At 40.6% G+C, this 20,872-nt stretch overlaps 1 protein-coding gene across 2 annotated transcripts; it reads right to left on the reverse strand.

Moving 5' to 3' along the window:
• Window positions 1-280: 280 nt before the first annotated feature.
• Window positions 281-20,653, reverse strand: RB195_023170 (uncharacterized protein; the record flags this gene model as incomplete). 2 transcript variants are annotated; one of them, XM_013450777.2, is made up of 6 exons in its annotated part: window positions 281-369; window positions 2,534-2,601; window positions 17,485-17,581; window positions 17,723-17,913; window positions 17,971-18,070; window positions 19,967-20,102. In XM_013450777.2, 6 exons carry the CDS (start codon window positions 20,100-20,102, stop codon window positions 281-283), a joined length of 681 nt encoding a protein of 226 aa, XP_013306231.2. The 2 variants fall into 2 exon arrangements, with proteins under 2 accessions (XP_013306231.2, XP_064066394.1); XM_064210513.1 differs by lacking the exon at window positions 281-369 and adding an exon at window positions 20,507-20,653 and having other exon boundaries at window positions 2,508-2,601; window positions 19,967-20,108.
• Between the last annotated feature and the right edge of the window lie 219 nt (window positions 20,654-20,872).

Here is a 20,872-nt window from a genome sequence, read left to right on the forward strand (position 1 = left end):
TCGCAAATGAAATTTTACTCTCGTGATCGATGCAGCACCCCAATATCGACAGAAATCATCAATGAAGTTAATGAGACCAAGTCCTATCCGAGGTACTCAGACATCATTCAAGCATGTACCAAGTCTACTGCTGCTACCAGCTTGTTCGCACATGCACCTAGCCCCCATGCCTCAAAATGAAAAGATGCATGAAATTCTCAACTGTGTAAATTAAAGACCAGTCATAGAAATTGATTTCAATGCACGACACAAAGGAGACCAAAGAGATTTCTCTTATAACCTACAACTCAAAAATGGATGACGAACTTTTGACATTAACATCCTTGCAAAGGTCGGGTTCTCCATTAATGGGCAGAAGCTTTGCAATAGCTAGACATGACATTCTTATCACACTCCACTACTAACAACTTTCAGGGCATGTCCTAACGAAAACATGTCACCGGAAAATTTCCAGCAAATTTCTAGCACGCAGCTACCAAATAATTTCTGTTTGCGAGCATCTAAAGTGAAACAGTACATCACTGTCCAGATATGGCAATAAAAAGTGTCAAATGAGATGTGTTGAATCAACTTCCAATCGAAATAGCCTGCATTAAGATTACTTGTGAAGGTATAAAAGTACAAAAGTGTTTTCGAAAAGGAGAAGCCCCTCGACAATAAGCTCATATGTTGGATAGTGTAGACTAAATTGTGACTGAACCGTGCAAAATAGAGCCTAAAGAAAATTCTGGCCGCTGTAAATGTGTTGAAGAAGTCACAGTGATCGTGTCATGCTTCAGCAAGCTCGAGACACTGATCACAGAAAGGTGCGAAACCCAAGCATTTAGTGTGCATTGCCTTCCGAAAAACGAGATATGAAGATATGGGGATCAAGGATTAATTCTCTGACGTTGATCTACCCGCTTTAGATACGCCATCGCGTTAACTTCAATTCAGAATCGTTTAAGGTTCACGAACGCGTAACTGGCATGCACAAGGATTGCGGCGTTAGCCGATGCATTAAATCAAAGTTTTTCTCCTTCCAGATAAGTCCAGTATCAATTTATCGACCCCGAAGAAATGAAAGGTTTGGTTGATACTTTGGCGGAATCGAACTTCTGATAATGCACACATAGCGGAACTTCTTGCCGCATGCGCTACACCCGCCCAAGAGATCTCAACAATAAGCTTAGAAGTTGACCACGCCGTAGTGAACGAAAAATGTAACGTGACGTGCGGAGGCACAGAAGTTACGTTCGGTCTACAAGAAACACTTAATTACTACCTTAAAATATCACAAAAATCTGTGTCTGATCTGCGTTTAAAAATCAAAGAAAGTTGGGCAAATGACATCGACCTATCCAAATAGCAATTCCAGACCTCACACTAAAGCTGGAAGTAATAAAAAAACACTAGGACACAGCAGTAGCTGCGAGAAGTGGAGCAACATGCTTAGTAGGGATCACCTACCTCTGCGATCCTACAGTTATAATGTTAACCTCTAAGATGATGTGGATTACAACACAAACAGCTCTCAAAATACTGCAACACATCTTAAATACGATTTTTAGTCAGTGCAGGGGTGAATTAAATCAGAACCAAACCTCACACCGTCAAACGAGCTTGACAAACTACAGCATGTAGGAAACGACTGTGGAATCAAATGAGCGAAATGTGAGTTACACCATAATTCACCGCTCTGCAATGGAAGAGCCCGTTTTGATATTCCGCCCTTAAAATCTTGAGAATCTCCGCTGCAACAAGCAACAAGAAACGAACATTTGATCAACATGGTCAACGCAAGGGGAATTATCCGCGAAGCTATGCAACGCTACTGCCGAAGAAAATACGTGACATATACTCTTCGTAACGTTGTTTCCTTATTATAACTGCCCTTCCTCATTCCAAACATTATATGTGTATAAAAGATTTGGTTAACACCAATCATTTCATACATTATATACATATAAACATATATATATATATATATATATATATATATAGAATATGTTAAGCGATTGACGTTAACCAGTCCCTTGGTATCTGCTTTACGTCCGAAATGGATCAAAATCGTAGAAGTTTATAAACACACATAAGGGCTCTTAAATGATTAGCGAGGGCCCTGTCAAGATATCAAATCTTATTCTTTCACACAAGCTAACACTAACCTATTGACTTAGGACGAGTTAGTTGTGAGAGCATCAAACCAGACGCTGTGGCAATTTCTTACTACTGCACTATACCCTTTAAAAAAAGTTAAAAAAAAACGATGTACAGTAGAAAAATGTAATAATTGTGAGAAGAAAATTAATACATTCATTTGATAATGTTCAGATTACTCGCGTTTAAGAAAACCCAAATCGACCACACTTAAGGGACCGAAAATTGCTGCACGATACGATGCATCATTTCATTATGTTCCAAACGTACTCGTGGGAATCCGAAGCTTTGAATAAACAGGGCTTACGAAATGCTGCTTTACGTAGTGGGATACTATTAACGACTACATATATGTACATACATGTCATTTACAAAGAAGTAAAATTAACTGAACCTCGTAGATAGTGTTCATGGGCAGTCTTCCATTCTGAGTATTGGTCTTTATATTTTGCAAGGGCGCTCCTGAAAAGAGGAAAAAACAGGCACTGTTGTTTAGAAAAATCCAGATGACCTTTTTGATAATGTGAACATTTTATCGTCTAGAATATTCCTTAAGGATGAGCTTAGTTTTAGCATTAAAAGTTATAGAATAGAGCTGTATGCTGAAAAGGTGAACAACGCGCAAAAAGTGGTTTAATTGGCCAATTGTTCTGCACTAACTTGAACTGAAAAATATAAGGCATTTAACTGAAGCTTTGACATGAAATGCAACTGAGTACGAACTGTAAACATTGTGATCTTCAAATCCATTTCATAAGATTCAAGCATCCATCAAAAACACACAGTGAAAAACAGTTATTACAAAGTTGACGATGTTGGGATCTCTCACGGACAATATAGAGCTCGGGTGTAGAGTACGAGTATGAGGGTGTTCACACTCAATTGTTTCTAATCGTCCTCAAGGACGGCACAGGAGACTTCTTCAACACCTTATAACAAGCATCGCAACGACAGCGAACCGTAAGGGTGTCCATATAAGAGAAGCACTAGATTGCTCGGAACTGTATTACTCAATATTCGGCTACGTCTGCCTTGTCCCTGAATAGTCACCTCGCGCAAAATTACAACTCACTACGCAGTTACGTACTGCAGTAAAGAACTGTTATCCCCATAATTAGCGGATGCGAGAACCTCTGCAAGTGCTGTTCCATAAGACTAAGAAGTGCACAGGATAGAAAACAAGACGACAGAAACGGCATTTTTTAAACGAAGCGATTAGCATGGTCGTAGTTACTCTATATCAAAAATTAAGTTGGCAATTTACCTCTTCCCTTCACACTGTTAATAAGTGCGGTAAAGCTTAAGCCCTTAATAGGTTGAGTAAGTCTCAAGTTCGACGTTCGAATCTTAGCATTTTATAGTTAAATCGGGTAGTACTTATCCTGTGCTTATCCTGTGCTTCAGGCTAACGTTTCAGCGTCAAGCGAGGACATTCCGTCGTATTTACTAAAGCCTGAAAAATCAAAGACACGTGTGATCTACCTCCTTAAAGGCCTCGTTATTCCACAAAATATGACGTAGCAAACAGATAACTCAAGACAACATTAGAGAAACAGACCAAATAGTGCTCACCTTAATAGCCATAATACCGTAATGTTAGCGGATCACCGGCTGTTAGAGTTGCGCTGCTGATTGTAAGTAATAACGATGCCTCTTGCATCTGATCCCGTAGGTCGAATCCCGCAAAGGTCTTGATACAGCGCCAGCTTGTTGGTCAAGGCGATGCATTCTTCTCTACGACTGATGATTGGACTTTTCTAATGTTTTCGCGCTACAACGTCTGATTCGCGGAGCCAAGATCGTGACTTCTATCTTGAAAGGTGTGTTGTCATGGTGCTGTCTGCGACGAGCACCTAAAAGGGTGGGTAGTTTTGACTTTACAAGCCTTTGTCGTCTGTTCTCCCATGTGGGACCTGCGCTCTGTTACAAGGCTTCATTTTGAGTGGGAAACCTTTGCAGTGTACCCACTAGACTGCAATAGGGCAATGTGGTTAGCCATGTTTATAGAAGAAATGCGCTCTTGGGCCTCAGATGAAACAGTTACAGCAGTCTCAAACATATTTCAATGACTTACTTTTTTGTTTTTTAAAGAGGTGCGGCGAATGGTAATGAATTAGAATATTCTTACAATTCGGTTCTCGGTACCACTTTGTTTTCAAATTCCATTTGTACAAATTTGTAAATGTGAATCTGTACATTGAGGAACGGCAGCCAATCGTCTCTAGGTTTTTCCCTCGTAAACTTTATGCACTGGTATTGCCCATTTACAGATTGAAACAAGTGTCCACTTCGGCTTTCCGTTGGACATATAATGCCACAATTATCTATGTATATATTGGAATTACAAAAGAAGTTGGCGTTCCAGTAGGGATTTTTTTCATCTTAGACATGAAGTCAACGGCTAATGCGGGAGCAAGTCTTTGTCCAATGGTCACGCCTCCAATCTGCCTATAGTTTCGTTCAGACTAGCGAAATACGGAACATCTCAGACTAGCAAAATACGGAACATCTCAGACTAGCGAAATACGGAACATCTTCTTTAATTGTGGCATTATATGTCCAACGGAAAGCCGAAGTGGACACTTGTTTCAATCTATAAATGGGCAATACCAGTGCATAAAGTTTACGAGGGAAAACCTAGAGACAATTGGCTGCCGTTCCTCAATGTACACATTCACATTTACAAATTTGTACAAACGAAATTTGAAAACAAAGTGGTACCGAGAACCGAATTGTAAGAATATTCTAATTCATTACCATTCGGCGCACCTCTTTAAACAACAAAAAAAAATAAGTCATTGAAACATGTTTGAGACTGCCGTAACTGTTTCATCTAAGGCCCAAGAGCGCATTTCTTCTATAATCATGGCTAACCACATTGCCCTATTGCAGTCTTGTGGGTCACTTAGCATCGTCATTATTTGCTATATCGCGAACCCGTAGATATTAAGAGACCTATTGTGTTCGAGTAGATTTCTGATGTTGCTTGCAGAGCAGGAGAGATGTTGGTGTAAAGTGAAGTGACTTCGAAGGATTCGAGGACACAATCTCCATCAAGGCGCGCTTTGCGAAGGTGCTCTGTGAACATTCTCGTGTTGGGGAGATGAGCGGGAACACATTGGAGTGGCTGGCTGAGATTAGCGTTAAGAAACCAGGATATTCTGTCGGTGGGACCTCAAATATTGTTTATGATAGACCTAACCTAACCTTTTTTAAAGTAAATTCAACAGTGGAGAGCTTGTAGGTCTTGATCAGGATATAAGAAACTGGTAAGCCAATCACGTTTCAGGCGTGAGCTAGTAGTTCTTTGTAATCATGCCAATTTTGCAATCTCCATTCATATCCTATTTAGAAGGCGGTATTGTCTGTCAAACTCATGAACAGATGAAGGGTGGTATAGGCTGCAATTCTAAAGCTAAAGTTCTGTTATAGTCATGTCCAGTCCACGTGATATCACAACAAATTCTCCTCCCTTATCACTGACCGAAATCTTGATCTTACCCTGAGAGCAAATGTCACGTTGCTCGCAAATGGCACAAACCCTTGCGCTGCGAGGGTGTTAGATTTGCAACATTAAGGGAACATATTATCTACTACCGAATCTGCCTACTGCGGCTTGTACGTGAGTGCAGGGAAAGGAATCAATAGAAAAATTGCAACTCTAGAGCTTCCCTGTCCTCTGTCCTGTTTTTCCCCTTTAGCTCTCAATCGCATCATTGAGAAGGAGCGAAATTTGGACCTATGTCCAAAACTGATAGCGCATTCTTAGAAAGAGAGATATCACCTATGAGTGACGCCCGAGGTTGGGAGGGTGCATTTTTTTATGCGACTTTCCAGTTTTGGTGGTTTAAGCCAGAATGGCTAATACTAAGTGATATCTGCAATCTCCTACCTTGCCTATGATCTACCAGTCTGCTAAAATTCTCTTGCAGCTTTGACTCGGCCTTAGAATCACATATGTTCTTTGACTCACCTATGACTCTCTTCGAAAGAACGTCTGGCGCTAAACGTTGACAACAGTTTTTAATCACACATTTCGTCATAGAAAACAGCATAGAAAACATATAATCTTGTTTGATCTTCAATTCCTTAATAAGTTGTTCAGTACATTCATAAATTCTATTACCAAAAAATGACTATAAAGTGCTCGCTAGGAGCCACAAAACATGAATGAAGCGAGCGGTCATTCGCATAAGATACCGCCCTATCATGTGTGTGACGTGTTTATTAAGAACGATGAAAGAGTATGCAAAGAAAACAGAGTTTGTAAGGAGTTAATCGTGATTAGCTGGAGGTTCTTCGACTCTGTGAATCAACTATGAGTACTATAAAAATCATAATACACATGGTTTTGAAAAATTGAAACTATCGTGCTATATTTTTAAGTCCTTTTAAAGAAAAAGTATACTCTCATCAAAATCATCTTTCAATACTCCTTTCAATTATATCTGAGTGCTGTTGATTTTTCTCTTCTACATTTACAAGGACAATTAACGTATAGCGCATGCCCATATGGAATTTCCGTTCCGTTGCTCTGTGTGTGTGTGTGTTTGTGTGTGTGTGTTTTTGTGTGTGTGTGTTTCAAAATTTCAGATCGTCGTTTACGGCGTGGAACTGGAGTGCAGCGTGGCAAAATTATACCGCAGTAACTTCGTGCGCATATCGCAAAGGTAAATGAGAGGTTGCAGCCGTTTCATGGCCGTGGCCAATGCACGTCATGTGTCGCACCTCTATGACTCTTCCTCCTGTCTTTTTGGTTGCACGTTTGCCCAGGTTGCCTTCCTCAGAAAGTGGATACACAAATGCTTAAATAGTGGCCATGATACATGATATAACGTGGAACGTTATCTTTATCAGTATGATGATATCGTTCATGTCATTTTATGCGAAAACATTATTCTATGATAACTGTTCGGGAAAATCAGGAGAAAAATCTACACTTCGAGTAATGCTTTCAAACTGTGTCTATGTCATGTTGGACTCAAGGGAGTGTTTGGAGCTGAAGTTTGAATGGTCTTCAAATGTAGAACGTTTAAAAGAAAACTGTGAAATCTTCCAGCTTAACGTATAAAGAAGAAGAAAGCATTGTAAGAAAAGTACAAATCTAATTTCAGAGAAAATGCCACTACTATTACTTTTCATTGATCGGCGAAGGCGAGCAAAGTGACTTTAGCCGGACGTTCGGACTGGTAATAAACATAAATAACTTAAAAACAATTCATTCTACCAACAAACAATAAGTCTGCTCCGGCGATAAGAGCATATTTAAAATCTGCGGACCTCGCCGAGGCAGACTTATTGTTGGTAATATAATGACTTCCTTCTAAATCCTTTCTGCGTACTTCTTTTTTTTAATGTAATCATTTTGCAAGACTGAATTATGGCTTGGATTTACAACACCGCAAGTTATCTGAACAAGAAATGTAGCTGAGCAGATTTAATGTCAAGCATAATGCTCCAAACAGTGTTATTTATTCATTAGCACCTTCATGTAGGAGTGTGTCATGTAATGAGCACCTTCATGTAGTGAATGAGTTGTGAGAGTAGATTTCCCTTGGATACTACGAGTGTCTAGCAGATGATATATAACATTCTTCCCACTATATGATGTGTAGCACGTTTGTGACTTAACAGAATACCACAAACCCAAAAGAACTTGCATAAAAAGGTTGGAACACAGCGTATTTGTTTTCTTGTTATGCCAACGAGGTTTAGGTGAAACTTTTTTTATTGGCCTGACGTTTCGACAAACTCGTCTTTTTCAAAGGCCTGAAAATGGTTCGAGGTCTAAGCAAGCAACGCATAATAATCCTGATCAACTAATGCCTCCACTGCAATATTGTTAAATCTTCCACAGATGTACTGCCGTTATATCGATGACTGCTTCATTATAACATCAACGCAATCCAAAATGGACGAATGGTTTAGAATTCTGAATGAACGATCGCAGTAAATAAAACTCACTCGATAACAACCAAAAGATGGTTGGCTGCCTTATTTGAATGCTCAAATAAACCTACACAATGGCGTTGCAAGTGTGAAATGGTATCGCAAGGAAAGCTCGAAGAACACACTGATGAACGCAAAGTCAGCTCATCCTAATAGCATGAAAAAGGCAATTATCCGAAATATGGTCAAAACAGCAACAGCAATGTGCACAGGGGATAGAGAACGGGAGGAATCACTAAAACTAGCCACAAGCATAGCTAGTTCAAACGGTTACTCGAGATTGAAATCTAACACCTAATCTCGAAATACGAACAACACAGTGAGGATTCCACGTAGAGGTAAAATTCGTTTGTGCGTCCTCTCTGACTCCTTAACTGCTGCTATAGACCGAACTCTTCTGCGAGCACAGCTGCAAGATGATATCGTGTTGGTGAAGATCCCGAACGACAGCATCAAGCGACAGTTAGTTCGCAATAGATTCTACGATAGGCAATGCGTGCCAGAATGTTGCGTGGTTTGTCCATTCGATAAGATCGGTGATTGCACGAACATCGGAGTTATTTACCAAATGGAATACCTAACGTGCAAAGCCATTTATATTGGAGAAACTGGAAGGATGCTGAACGTGCGTATCAAGGAACATTTGACTGGTAAAAGGCGAAGGAGTTTGATGACACCATTAGGGCGTCACAAAAATGATAAGCATGATGGAAATGAGTTCAAGTAAAATGTACGATATTAGCGCACGAGAAAGAAATATCTGCTAGGAAGGCATTGGAAGCATTCTGGGTTTCCGTCAGTAATCCGTCCATGAATAACAAAAATGAGTGTTTATCATCTACCAATGACTTCTTGCCGTTCGTAACACTCTGTGAGCTATAAGATTGCCCCACATGCAGTTCCTTAACGTTATCCAGACACCAGTACTTAAGGATACTGCACAGTGCGTAGATCTCATTCGCCTTGGTGACAATCTTTAAGAACGCGGTGGTTTACCAACCCCGCTAGTCGGGAAACTCAGTTGGTCAGTTCTTTTCCTTTTAAGGTCTAGCGTGGTGTATTTGGAACAATATCGAGGGTTGACGAGGAGAGAGGAGGAGTTTGATGGGATATGCATAGTATCAAAGACCTTGAACCATTTTCAGGCCTTTGAAAAAAACGAGTTTGTCGAAACGTCAGGCCAATAAAAAAGTTTCACCTAAACCTCGTTGGCATAACAAGAAAACATAAACACACTATCAAATTCCGAGTTTTCAAGAAGAGAGGACTTGGAGATTGGTTGGAACACACTCAAAGGGGAGATCCTGACTCGCGCACTGTATTGTAACCACAGAATTTATGAATGACTTGCAAGGCAAATCAATCCTCGCTCCTTCGCTGCAGCTGCCGCACCTTTCGTCTTCAATAACTGAGGTTTTTGGTTGATTGACCACGTTCTCGATGCCCATAATAAGCAAATTGGACTTGACTGCAAGAGTAACCCCACCTCCTTTAGAGTGTGGAGACTTTTTTGTCATTACCAGGGATTTCTATGAAAGGCGTCTATGTATGTCACTACACTTGACAACCTCTTCCCAAAATTTTGAAGAGGATCATGCGAGAATTGTCATGTCAGCAGTCGTTGTCGTGTGCATTCATATCCATAGGAATAGATCATGCAATATCTGCAGTTTGCCGATATTGTCTAAGTCGCATTCAACGAGAAGTTGATAATACCACTGTCCTTTCTTTGAAACATAGGCGTTCCGCATGCAGGAGGAAAATTCGGTCAGTGTCATAGAACAATTAATTGAAAGAGTGATGTTAGAAGTAGCCCACTTTACGCAGGGAAGAGAGGAGATTCGAAGTTCAGTACGACATCAACGAGCAAAGATCACAAACACTGCGTCAGAGAAGGTAAAATTAAATGAGCCAGACACTTGGTACGTCTCAGCGATCACTGGGACAAAGCTATGGGCGATTGGGCGCCACTCTGTATTAAGTGCGCTATAGTAAGACGGTCAGCCCGGTCGTGAGGCTCACAAAGTTCTTCTAAAAAACATGATGCTATTCGTGTCTCTCATAAGGAGAGGACCCACTACGTAATTCTTGAATAACTTTCTGTGGATTATGTTAAAGCAGAGAAAGATGTGGGGCCTTCGTCAAAACGAGGGTGGCAGTGAGCAACAAATTTTCCCTTCAACTAAGGTTCTACGGCCCCTTTCAAAGAGGTATGGATCACATAAACTATCTCCGTCGCTCAAGTTCCAACATCGAAATACGAAGGACTAGCTCTTTCTCTGACGATCCATCCTATTTTCACATGCGTGTCTCCAAAAAGAACACACCTTATACCCAACAAAAGACTTTTTAAAGCAGTCTGGCAACATTTAAAAAGATTTTTAAAGGTGACATCGTCAATGTCAGAAATAGTATCAAGGGAACGGGTGATGAATTTTAGTTTGTTGATCAGGACTTACACTGAAACTAACAAGATATGAGGATTTCTGAGCTTAATATGACAACTAAAACCTTGTCTTGATGAAGAACTAACTGCGATCAAATCCTCCTCTTTACATTGAACCTGGAGATCGCCAGATGAAGAGTATCATCATGCTGTCGACCCAAATATTATGAATGTGAAATTCACCAAGACACCTCCAAAAACTCTCGAGTTGGTAATTCGGTATGAAGCGCATGTAACTATGAACCGCAGTATGGATATTTCGAGCGCGAAAAGGAGAGGAAGCCAGGAAGTTTACGAAACATAATCTCTTTTGCGAAGTTTTCGCTTTTTTCAGACTGCTTCTGAGAAACTATTGCAATGGATAACAAGAATATGGTGGGCTCGCAGAACATCTTCATATTCTGCGAGGAATGCAAAAGTATGAAACCCGTCAAAAGGAGTCTGTCTTCGAGCTAGTACACTAACCTGCGACTTAAGAAGCCGTAGATGACTACGATCTTACTTCCGCTTTCGGAAAACTTTGCAGAAAAGCGATATGACGTCAGAATAAAACAATCGTTGCATCGGAAGAAGGTGCGAAGGAGGTTGTTAGCGATTTCTGATGATATGTTTGATTACACTTTCTTGCACACGATCTGAGGGAAGGTAGACATGCAATTCGTTTTTATAGCATCAACTATGTGAAGGTGGAACCTGTGGTGATCGATTTCGACAAGATATGGACAAATAGGTTTACACATTGATCTAAAGGAAAGATGTTCATAAAAAAAACTTAAAGACAAAAAAAACATTAAAAAACATTCCAGCCCAAAGGAACAAAAATATATCTGAATACTCCAGCCGTTTGTATCTAGCCAAGGAAATCAACATTAAGAACGACCTGTCTTTAAGGTGGAGCAAGAGGAAACGAACGGCATGGAGGGGACACGAGAGCATCAGGAACGTGGTGTAGAAGACCATGATCACTTGGCTTTACTCACATCACGTTGGCATCATTATTCTTCTTGGTTTAACGGACTCTTCGGAAAAACGTCACGGTGGTGGTCAGTATTGCCGAACACTCTATCAATGATGATGCTAAGAGTTTTATGCTTCACGCGAAAGATAGCGAAAATTTGAGTTTCTTGTGAAGGAAAGTAAAATTATAATTGGAAGGAACATGTGATAAGACAGTTGGAGGAGGACCGTAAGGAAACGGTTCCACAAAACATAAAAACACAACCATCAGTCAAAACTGCTTACGAAATTGTCAACAAATCTAATTTCACAGAAAATGCCCTACTATTAATTTTCATTGATCAGTGAAAGGGAGCGAAGCGAACACCATAGAAAGTCTGGAGTCCGGCTTTAGCCGGACGTTCAGACTGGTGTTTAGCATAAAATAACGCGAAAATCATTATCGTGCTGATAAAGATAACGTTTGATGTCAGATCATGTAAACTGTTCGCTACTATCTAAGCAGCCAGTTTCCAGTTTCTGAGGAAGGCATGTTATCAACTTGAGGCAAATGTGTAAGGAAATAGATATGCGGAGTCATGGAGGTGAAACGAAACACGTGCGGTAGCCATGGCTGTGAAATGGTTCTCAATGTCTCATTTACTCCTTGCCAAATCCGCATGAATTAATTGCACGATACTAATGCGGCACACCTATTACACGCAACTACACCCATCCCAACCAAATGTACCGCTTTGCGGCGACGGCGCACCAACCCTAGACTGTGGGACTCGTTCAACACCATTTCATAGCTTTCTGGTGACGAAGCACCAATCTGACGTCGTGAGACCTGTCGCACCCCGTTATATAGCATTCTGGCGTTGGCGCCCCAATCAGACGCTGTGAGACCCGTCTCCCTCTCTTTTTAGAATTCCGTGACGTATACACGTGACAGAATAAGCCCGTCATTATATAGCATGATCGTTTGCAAATTTGGAAATATACATAAATTAATAATTCACAGACTTTCGTATTCTCTCCAAATTTCATCTTTTCGTTTATAGTGAATTTATCCCACACTAAGCGAATAAACAAGAAGAAAAAACTCAAAACTCTTCAATTTAATGCTGTCATATTTCAAGTGGTCGCAATTAAGGTGCCGCTCACAACTGTTGTGTATGAGTGTATAGGTTGTCATCAGTCAGAGAAAGAGTCAGAGAAATTCGCGGAGAATATCTGCATCTTATCAAATCCATATCTTTGATACTCACTGCTATTGTGAATTACAAATGATTCAATGCTACTACTAAAGCTGTGTGAGCTGTTCCACATGCAGTTTCCTTACACCTTATTGAGACACCATTGGTACAAGACAGCATAACTCTAGAGTGGCATTACAAGTGTGAAATGGTATCACAAAAAAGCTCAAAAATCATACCCTGTTAGCATTAAAGAAGCAATTGCGTGCAGTATGGTCAAAACAGCTAAATTAATGTGCATGGAAGATAGAGAACGTGAGGAATCATTGAAACTAGCCATAAATACAGCTAGTTTAAACGCTTACACTAAACTCCACATCCAATCTCCAACAAGAAATGAAACAGTGAGGACCCCATGAAGGTAGAATTACCTTGTGGACCCTTAATCGTCTACAGTTCCTTAACTGCTGCGATAAAACGTTTTCTTTTGCTGGATGATATTGATATATAGAGTTCCAAGATGATATTTTATTAGCGAACATCCCGAACGTCAGCATCAATCGATAATTGCTTCGTAATACACTCTACGATATGCAGTTTGTATCGGAGTCTTGCGTTGTTTGTCGATTCGATAAAACTGGAGTTTGCATGATGATAATAAGGATAAAGTAATCTACCAGATAGAGTGCCTGACATGCGATGCCACTTATACTGGAGAAACTGGAAGGATGCTGAGCCTGCGTATCAAAGAGGATTGGGCTGCTAAAACGCGGCAGGAAAGAGAAACATGATGGAAATGAGTTTGAAATAAAGTGACAATAGTACCCCACGAGAAAGAAATACCTAGTAGAAAGCCACTAAAAGCATTCTGGATTCCCATCAGCAACCTTATCCATGAATAACACAAATGAGTGCTAATCAATCACTAGTGACTTTATGCCATTCGCAACCTTCGGTGAACTATAAGACTGTCGCACTTACAGTTCTTTTACATTACCCAGACATTACTGCTTAAAAACACTCACAGCGCGTAGATCTCATTCGACTTGCGTGACAATTTGTAAGAACGGAGTAGTTCACCAGCCCCGTTAGTCGGTGAGACTGTTAAGTTTGTTTTCTTCTTGAAGTTCTTGCGCAGCTTACTTAGGATGATATCGAGGTTTGACAAAGGGAGAGAAGGAGTTTGATGGAATATGTCTAGCATCAAAGCCCTCGAACCATTTTCAGGCCTTTGATAAAAATGAAGTTAAATGTATTGGTTTTGATAAGCTGTACACGAGGTTATTAAATAGTTTTATTGGCTAACGTTTCGGCAATATCGCTTTCTTCAGAGCCTGAAATAGGCAATTCAATTTACAATTGAAACGACCAAATCTCTCCACAACTGAACTGATAAGCTCCATGCCTACTTTTTCAATCACCAACTTAGCGACTACGCTGCTTACCTTGGATCGAAGACGCCAAGCATGGACAACTGACTGATCGATCACGAATGGGAATGATTCAAATGTCTCATTCGGATCCGAAGAACCATCCAAGATATGGTGCGAGTTCCCGTGTTATCGACAGACATTCATCATTGAGGTTCAATTTAGGGTTTTTGGCTTGGATCCAAGATGCCTCCAGCGATTTTCGAGTCAACGCTTTAGATTCGTGCGCCAAGATTTAGACCCTGATTTCAAAATCGGCTCCGTCGTGTTTTTGTGTTCTATGGGCCCCTAAAGGTGTCTATTCTCGTGACCTATTCTTTCCGTTCACGTGCTCTTTGATGCGGACATATAGTGATCGTGCCGTTTCACCGACATACTCGTCGCCACAGTTCGTGCACGAAATCAGGTAGATTACCCCAGATCTCAAGCAGTCTCCTGGTCTACCTGTGGGACAAATAATGCGGTTCGGTATTGTACAGATGATATTGTACAAACGATTCCGAACTACCTGAAGTTTCCAGTTGTTCGGTGGTATTTAAACGACCGAAACGGAGCTATCTAAATCTGCTCTCATCAGACACCGCCTAATGGGCAGTGCTCGTTTCATCGGAGATATAAGGAAAGCAGAGAGGTATCTTATCTGTGGTGGGGGTTTCCAATTGCCGAACTCGTTCACTTCGGTATCGTCTCGCTTCAGACGTTCGGATTTCATAGCCATTAGAAACAGCAATTTGGCGAGCAAAGTTAACGATTCCCTTCTCTCCATTACAGACGGTTTTTGCCGTGTAGAACATGTTGGTAAACACAGCTTTCTTCATTTGAAATGGATAATCAGAGAGAAAATGAACCAAGATCTTCTTATTACTGGGCTTACGATGCCTTTTCTTTTGACACGTACCCGTTTCAGATGCCGACCTGGAAGTTTAAAAAAGGAAGCCTGTTGTCCTGTGGTTTTTCCTTAGTAAGTTTTATGCGTTCGGACTGCCGGTTCAACAAGTCAAAATATTTGTCCATTTCCGCCTGGGTGGTGCAAATGACAAAACAATCGTTGATGTAGCGAGAGTAGAAGAAAAAATGTAGTTCCAGAACATGGCTCTTATGTTTTCTTTCAGCGGCTCGAACATAGCCTGTATCACAGAGTCGTTAGATACATTCGTATACAGTGCTTCGACGTCGAATGACTCCATGGGACAGTCTCTTGTCAGGTGCGCCGCACATAGGTGATCTAGAAACTAAAAAGGGTATTTGTTAAATGGGCAGGTATATGCTTTATACTTGCGCAAATATTGTGTTTAGGTACCACTGTCTATCCTATCCGTAGGACCTCCTACTATATGTCTCACTTCCAGTGTAGCACGGTCAGTGGAGGCCAAATCGTTTCTGGATTGTGTTTGATTTAGGAGATAGAGCACTGGACAAGTCGGTAGGTCTATCATAAGGCGAGAAATGGAAGAGGGAGGAAGCTCAGCGGATTTTGCTATCCTAACCCACTGGTCGTTTAAAAAGCGAGACTTTTTCACGAACTCACTAACAGAGGATAAACGATATAGTGAGGCATCTTGCAAATGTCTTTCTGCTATTGCAACATCCAGCTGGTGTGGAATGCCACAAACTCTCCACCTTTATCACTTGTGGATAACCTTATTTGTTAACACGTAATCAGCTCTTGAACATCCTTAATGCCTTGCTTTTCTACAAGAGAAATGTTGGAGTTAAATCTGTTCGTACGAAATCGAGCAAGCGTTTACATACATCGTTTGAAAAGAGGCGGAATTTCGCACCTGAGATAGCATCTTGTTGTTTATAGAACACACATGGGACGGGTATAGGTAGATCGTCTCTGAGTGATCTTTGGTTTCTTTCCCTTTTGTTAAAGTTGGCTTTTCTGCAGAGCCTATCTTAAATTTGATGTAGGGCAGAAGTGATCTTGCGCAGAACTACAGTTGAAATGGACTGCGATGGAGAAGAACTAGGAACCAATTCTAAAATAATTCTAAAACTGACCGCGCATTCTCAGGAAATCTAAATTCTCCTAACACTGCCACTCGAGAAACATTTGATAGCATTTCTTCGTTACAAACAGTGTCGCGCTCACTCCTGCCAGGATGGGTCACAGCATTTAGTGGTTGTGCATTGTCGCTTCGTGATCTAATCAAAAGGCAATCGAATTTTCTCTGTAGAGTTATCTTGAGGTTAGATAGAATAGAATTGCAAATCGAAATCGATCCACCCACTATTCTCTTCCAGAGACGATCTTCCAAGTAATAAGCACAATACTGTTCCTTCATGGCACACTTTTTTTATCATTGCGCACATTTAGTCTCGTCTCTTCTTCAACACAATGTGTAGGAGTTGTTGAATATTTAGTATTTGGCGGCTGTTCTCTGGTAGCCTGCACAGACTGACTGTTTAGTCGCTTCTGCCCAATAAATTTGGGAGTAACATTACGATGCAGAAAGCGGTTGACAAAGTAGATTGACTGTCTAGATGCTTCTGTCTCAGCGACAGTACTTTCTTCACAAGTCGGTAATATTCAGCTGGCACATTACAAAGGAATTGAAAAGTTGGACTTTCAATGAACCTCGGCATAGATAAATGTGGTATTAGTTTTGATAAGCTGTACAGGAGGTCGTTAAATAGTTTTACTGCCTAAGGTTTCGGCAATATCGCATTCTTCGGAGCCTGAAATGGGCGTTCAAATTCTATCCAGTTTACAATTTAAACGACCAAACCTCTCCACAACTAAACTGATAAACTTTTCAATCACCAACATAGCGGCTGCACTGGATGCTCACCTCGAATCGGAGACACCTAGCATGGACCGCTGACTGATCGATCACGAGTGCGAATTGTTTGAATGTCTCATTCGGATACAATATTAAAAAAAGATAAAACTAACAAGACATTTAACTACGTCGTGGTTCATCGAAAGTCGACCTTTTCAGGAACGAAGTTGTCGAAACGTTAGACCACTAACAAATTTTCACCAAGACCTCGTTAGCATAACAAGAAAACATAAATCCACTCAATTCCCCCTAATCGTCATGAAAAATGGCGTGTAAACAGGCCTTGTCCCTATGAAGCACGTTAGAACGCGCCTCCCTGTACACGCTTCAGTCCCCTCAGCAGCCTAATCAATGTTTTTACTTGAATAAGCTGGCGAGAAGAACTCACTGATACTCGACCGTTCGTTCGTGTATGCGGCGTGTGGACGAGTCTGGATCGTTTTCACGTAACTTCTAAGAACAAAAGCAGTTCTCCACACGCTGCTTTTGAAAAGAACTACAGTAGACTTAAGATAATAAAAAAAGCCAATCCCAATTACGTTTAGTGAACAGTTGACAACCACTTACAATTACATTTTCGTTTATTAAAAAAATCCTACCTTATCATATCTGGCATGCAAATATGAATTAAGCCTTGGTCAGCTAGTGCGCTGGCTACTCTTGCAGCATGTCGTGTTTTGCCTCCTCCTGGTCCACCTGTCAAACAAGTAGCAAAACACTTTAATGTGCATATTCTTAATAACTTGCAATTCGAGTCCAAAAGTTTCTTCTTTCACAAAATTAAAACGTACATATGCATTCTGATTGTCTCAAAAGATAGATAACAAAATAACATACCAATGAACAGTATAACTGGCACGTGGGGGATATGAGCGACTTCTGCTGCTTTCATTACAGAAGGTGACCGCTGTGCTCTCCCCATCTCCGGCGTTGGTACCTGCGTGTCTTCAATATTCCTTAGGGAAACTTGGTTTTCTTCTTTCTCTTTTTCCTTGTGCTTGAATTTCTTGGATCGTTCAGCTGTATTACTGCAATCTTGGCAATTTATAACTCTATCTAAGTACTAGACACTCTGTTTTTCATACATAACACTTTTTCTGACGTCGTTAGGGTGAGTGCGAATAACGCTGTTTGATCTCTCTTCGTTGCCTCCGCTTGATATTTTCGGAGAAACTTCTAATTCGGCTGAAACAAAGAAAATGATAGCTAATGACATTGAAAAAAACAGGGGAAACGAATAATGCAGCAGGCATATTGTGTAAATGTGCGAGACGAGAAATTGAATATGAGGGAGAGGCCTTTGCGTCCAGGATTATCGAACGCAAAGCAATTACGCTTGCTATGGATTTGCCGCAATTAGTCACCTCAAGAGACCAGCCATTACTTATTGCATCCATTAAACTGTGTACTAACTCCTTTTCTTCTACAGACTATATCTGGAGAACAACTGCACAGTGTACATCTAGTTATTGTCGCAGTTATCGCAGTTATTTGTAGAAGAGTACATAGCAAAGATCCCATCGTTTTTAGTCTTCGTCTTTCTTGTGGCTATTCATCCGCAGCTTTTTTTGGCTAAGTATCTTCGAGATTGTAGAAAAGAAATCGGGTTCAATATAAAATCATAGCTTATACTGGTTGGTGAAAAATTAATTTCGGTTTCGAGGTATGTGTAAATAAAACAATTTTTATCCTGAATTATTTCGTCTCAAGGCAGACAAGACACACCGTTTTGCAGGCTTTTTTCTGCCCTTTCAAATACATATATAGCTGTGCTCTAATTTTTTCCTTCGGCCTTTTCCATAGCTCTGAAAAAATGACGAACTGACGCGACTATAGAGTCATCATGCTTTACTAATTTAAAAAGGGACTCTTAGCGCCAGAAACATCTCGTAACCTTAGCAGGGCTTTGGGCCAAACCGTCCCTGCGTTTGGACAGTAGAGCTCTGGTGTAAAAAAAAAATCCACTTCTAGCAGTTTTGATCTTGATGAAAAATCGGGTCGCGGTCGCAGGTCGTCGCTTGATAATGAAGATCTGGAGATACTCATGGAAGCAAATCGGGAGACTAATACATAGACGTTAGCAGAAGACCTTAGCGTACATCATACTAAAGATAGAGATTTGGCGGAAATTGGCAAGATGAAGAAGATGTCAAAGTTGGTGCCACACGAGCTGACCGAAGAGCAGCATGTTCTAACCTTTTGATTCGGCTAAAAAGTAAGCATTTTCTTAGTCCTATTATAACAAAAATGAAAAATGGGTTCTTTGCGATAATAGGAAACGTGGATTTGTGTGGGTAGATAAGGATGCCCCTCCAAACACTTTCTCTGAACCCGATCTTCACCCCAAAAAAGTCATGCATAGAAATTGATGGTGCTGTAAAGGTTTGAATCTGCTACAGCTTCATGCAACCAGGCCAGACAATTGCAGCAGAGTCCCACTGCTGTGATTTAGGGCATATGTATGAAACGTTGCAAAAATTGTGGCCGGCAGTGGTGAATAGAGAAGGATCGATTCTGCTGCAAGACAATACAAGGCCACATACCGCACAAATCACCTGGCAATAATTAACCCATCTGGGTATAGAAGTTCTTCCTCACCCTCAGACCTTTCCCCAACAGACTATCACTTTTTTCAAGCTCTTGATCTACATTTGCGTCAGCGACAGTTCACTAATTCAGACGACGTTGAAAATGGTTTCCACAATTTTGTTGATTCCTGTAATCTCAGTTTTTATGTTAAAGGTTTAAATTTATTACCAATTCGTTGAAAACGATGTGTGAATTCTTATAGTTTTTATTCCGATTAATAAAGTTGTGCTCAGGCTGAGTTATAGCAATTTGAAGTATGCAGTCGTTTCCGAAATTAATTACGCACCAACCTAATATTTATCAATGTCAATCAATATTCAAGAAAAAACTTGTAAATGCAATAGGTTACATTGGAGATATCTTCAGTGAAAATTGGCCAGCAGGCCTCAAAAGGCAATGATAAACTCATCTGAATCTTCACATAGAACTTGTTCATAACCGTCAACTAGTTCAAAACCTTGCAAAAGTTTGATTAAACTTCTCAGAACATACACAAAATGTCCACTTTTCCGCGATCAATGAACATATCCCACGTCAGCTCTTCCTTTGGATTGGTACGAATTTGAGCAATTGCAGTTTCCAGGAAAATCAACGGTTCCTTCGGTCTATTATAGATTAGGCCCGTCATGAGACCCTGAAATCCAACTCATTTTTCACCACAGTGTTTCTCCAATACAGCAGAATTTTGATTTCTTTGCACAAAGCATTTTTGCTTTTTTTGCATTAATTGAGAAGTCAAGAACGGCGAACAGTTTTGTGTCTAAGCAAAAAGAATTTTATTAGAGAACGACTCTAACTACTATTTACTTTCGACTCCTGTAAATACATCTTTGCTTCACCACTTAAGTTTCTCACATCATTCGTTTTCTATATTACTTCCCAATAACTAATTTATTAACAGTAGAGTGCTATCCACAGTCAAAAATTCAAAACCCCCATTTCATATTAGCATGCGTTTACGAACATTTTCAAATTTTTGGGTTGTTCATGTTCATTTCTTTGATTTTCTTTGATACTTTACGTGTTCCTGACCTGACTGTTTCGTATCCAGAGGTCTTTAAATGTTTGACCGCGCGCAATGGGATTTCGATCGGAGAGCTGGGATTTGGTTGGATTAAAGTCTATCTTCCTCAGTATATCCCTGATGTTTTTCTGTGCTTCAGAGGCCGATTGCTTCATCTTGCTCAGAAATCAAATCATCCGTAATGTTCATTTCTTGAGCTTGACGGACCACGGATCTTACTCAATAGATCGATCAAGAACGGTTTGAAAGTAAGAGGCCCGTGAGAGGTTCAAGGATAGCGGACGAGCGCTGACCAAGAACCGTTTTGTACATTCTCGAAGACGCGCATCATTCCAAGAGAAAGATTCGCCTCGGGGCCTCTCATAGACACAGTC

Source organism: Necator americanus, chromosome X, assembly GCF_031761385.1.
Source record: "Necator americanus strain Aroian chromosome X, whole genome shotgun sequence".
Taxonomy (NCBI): Eukaryota; Metazoa; Nematoda; class Chromadorea; order Rhabditida; family Ancylostomatidae; genus Necator; species Necator americanus.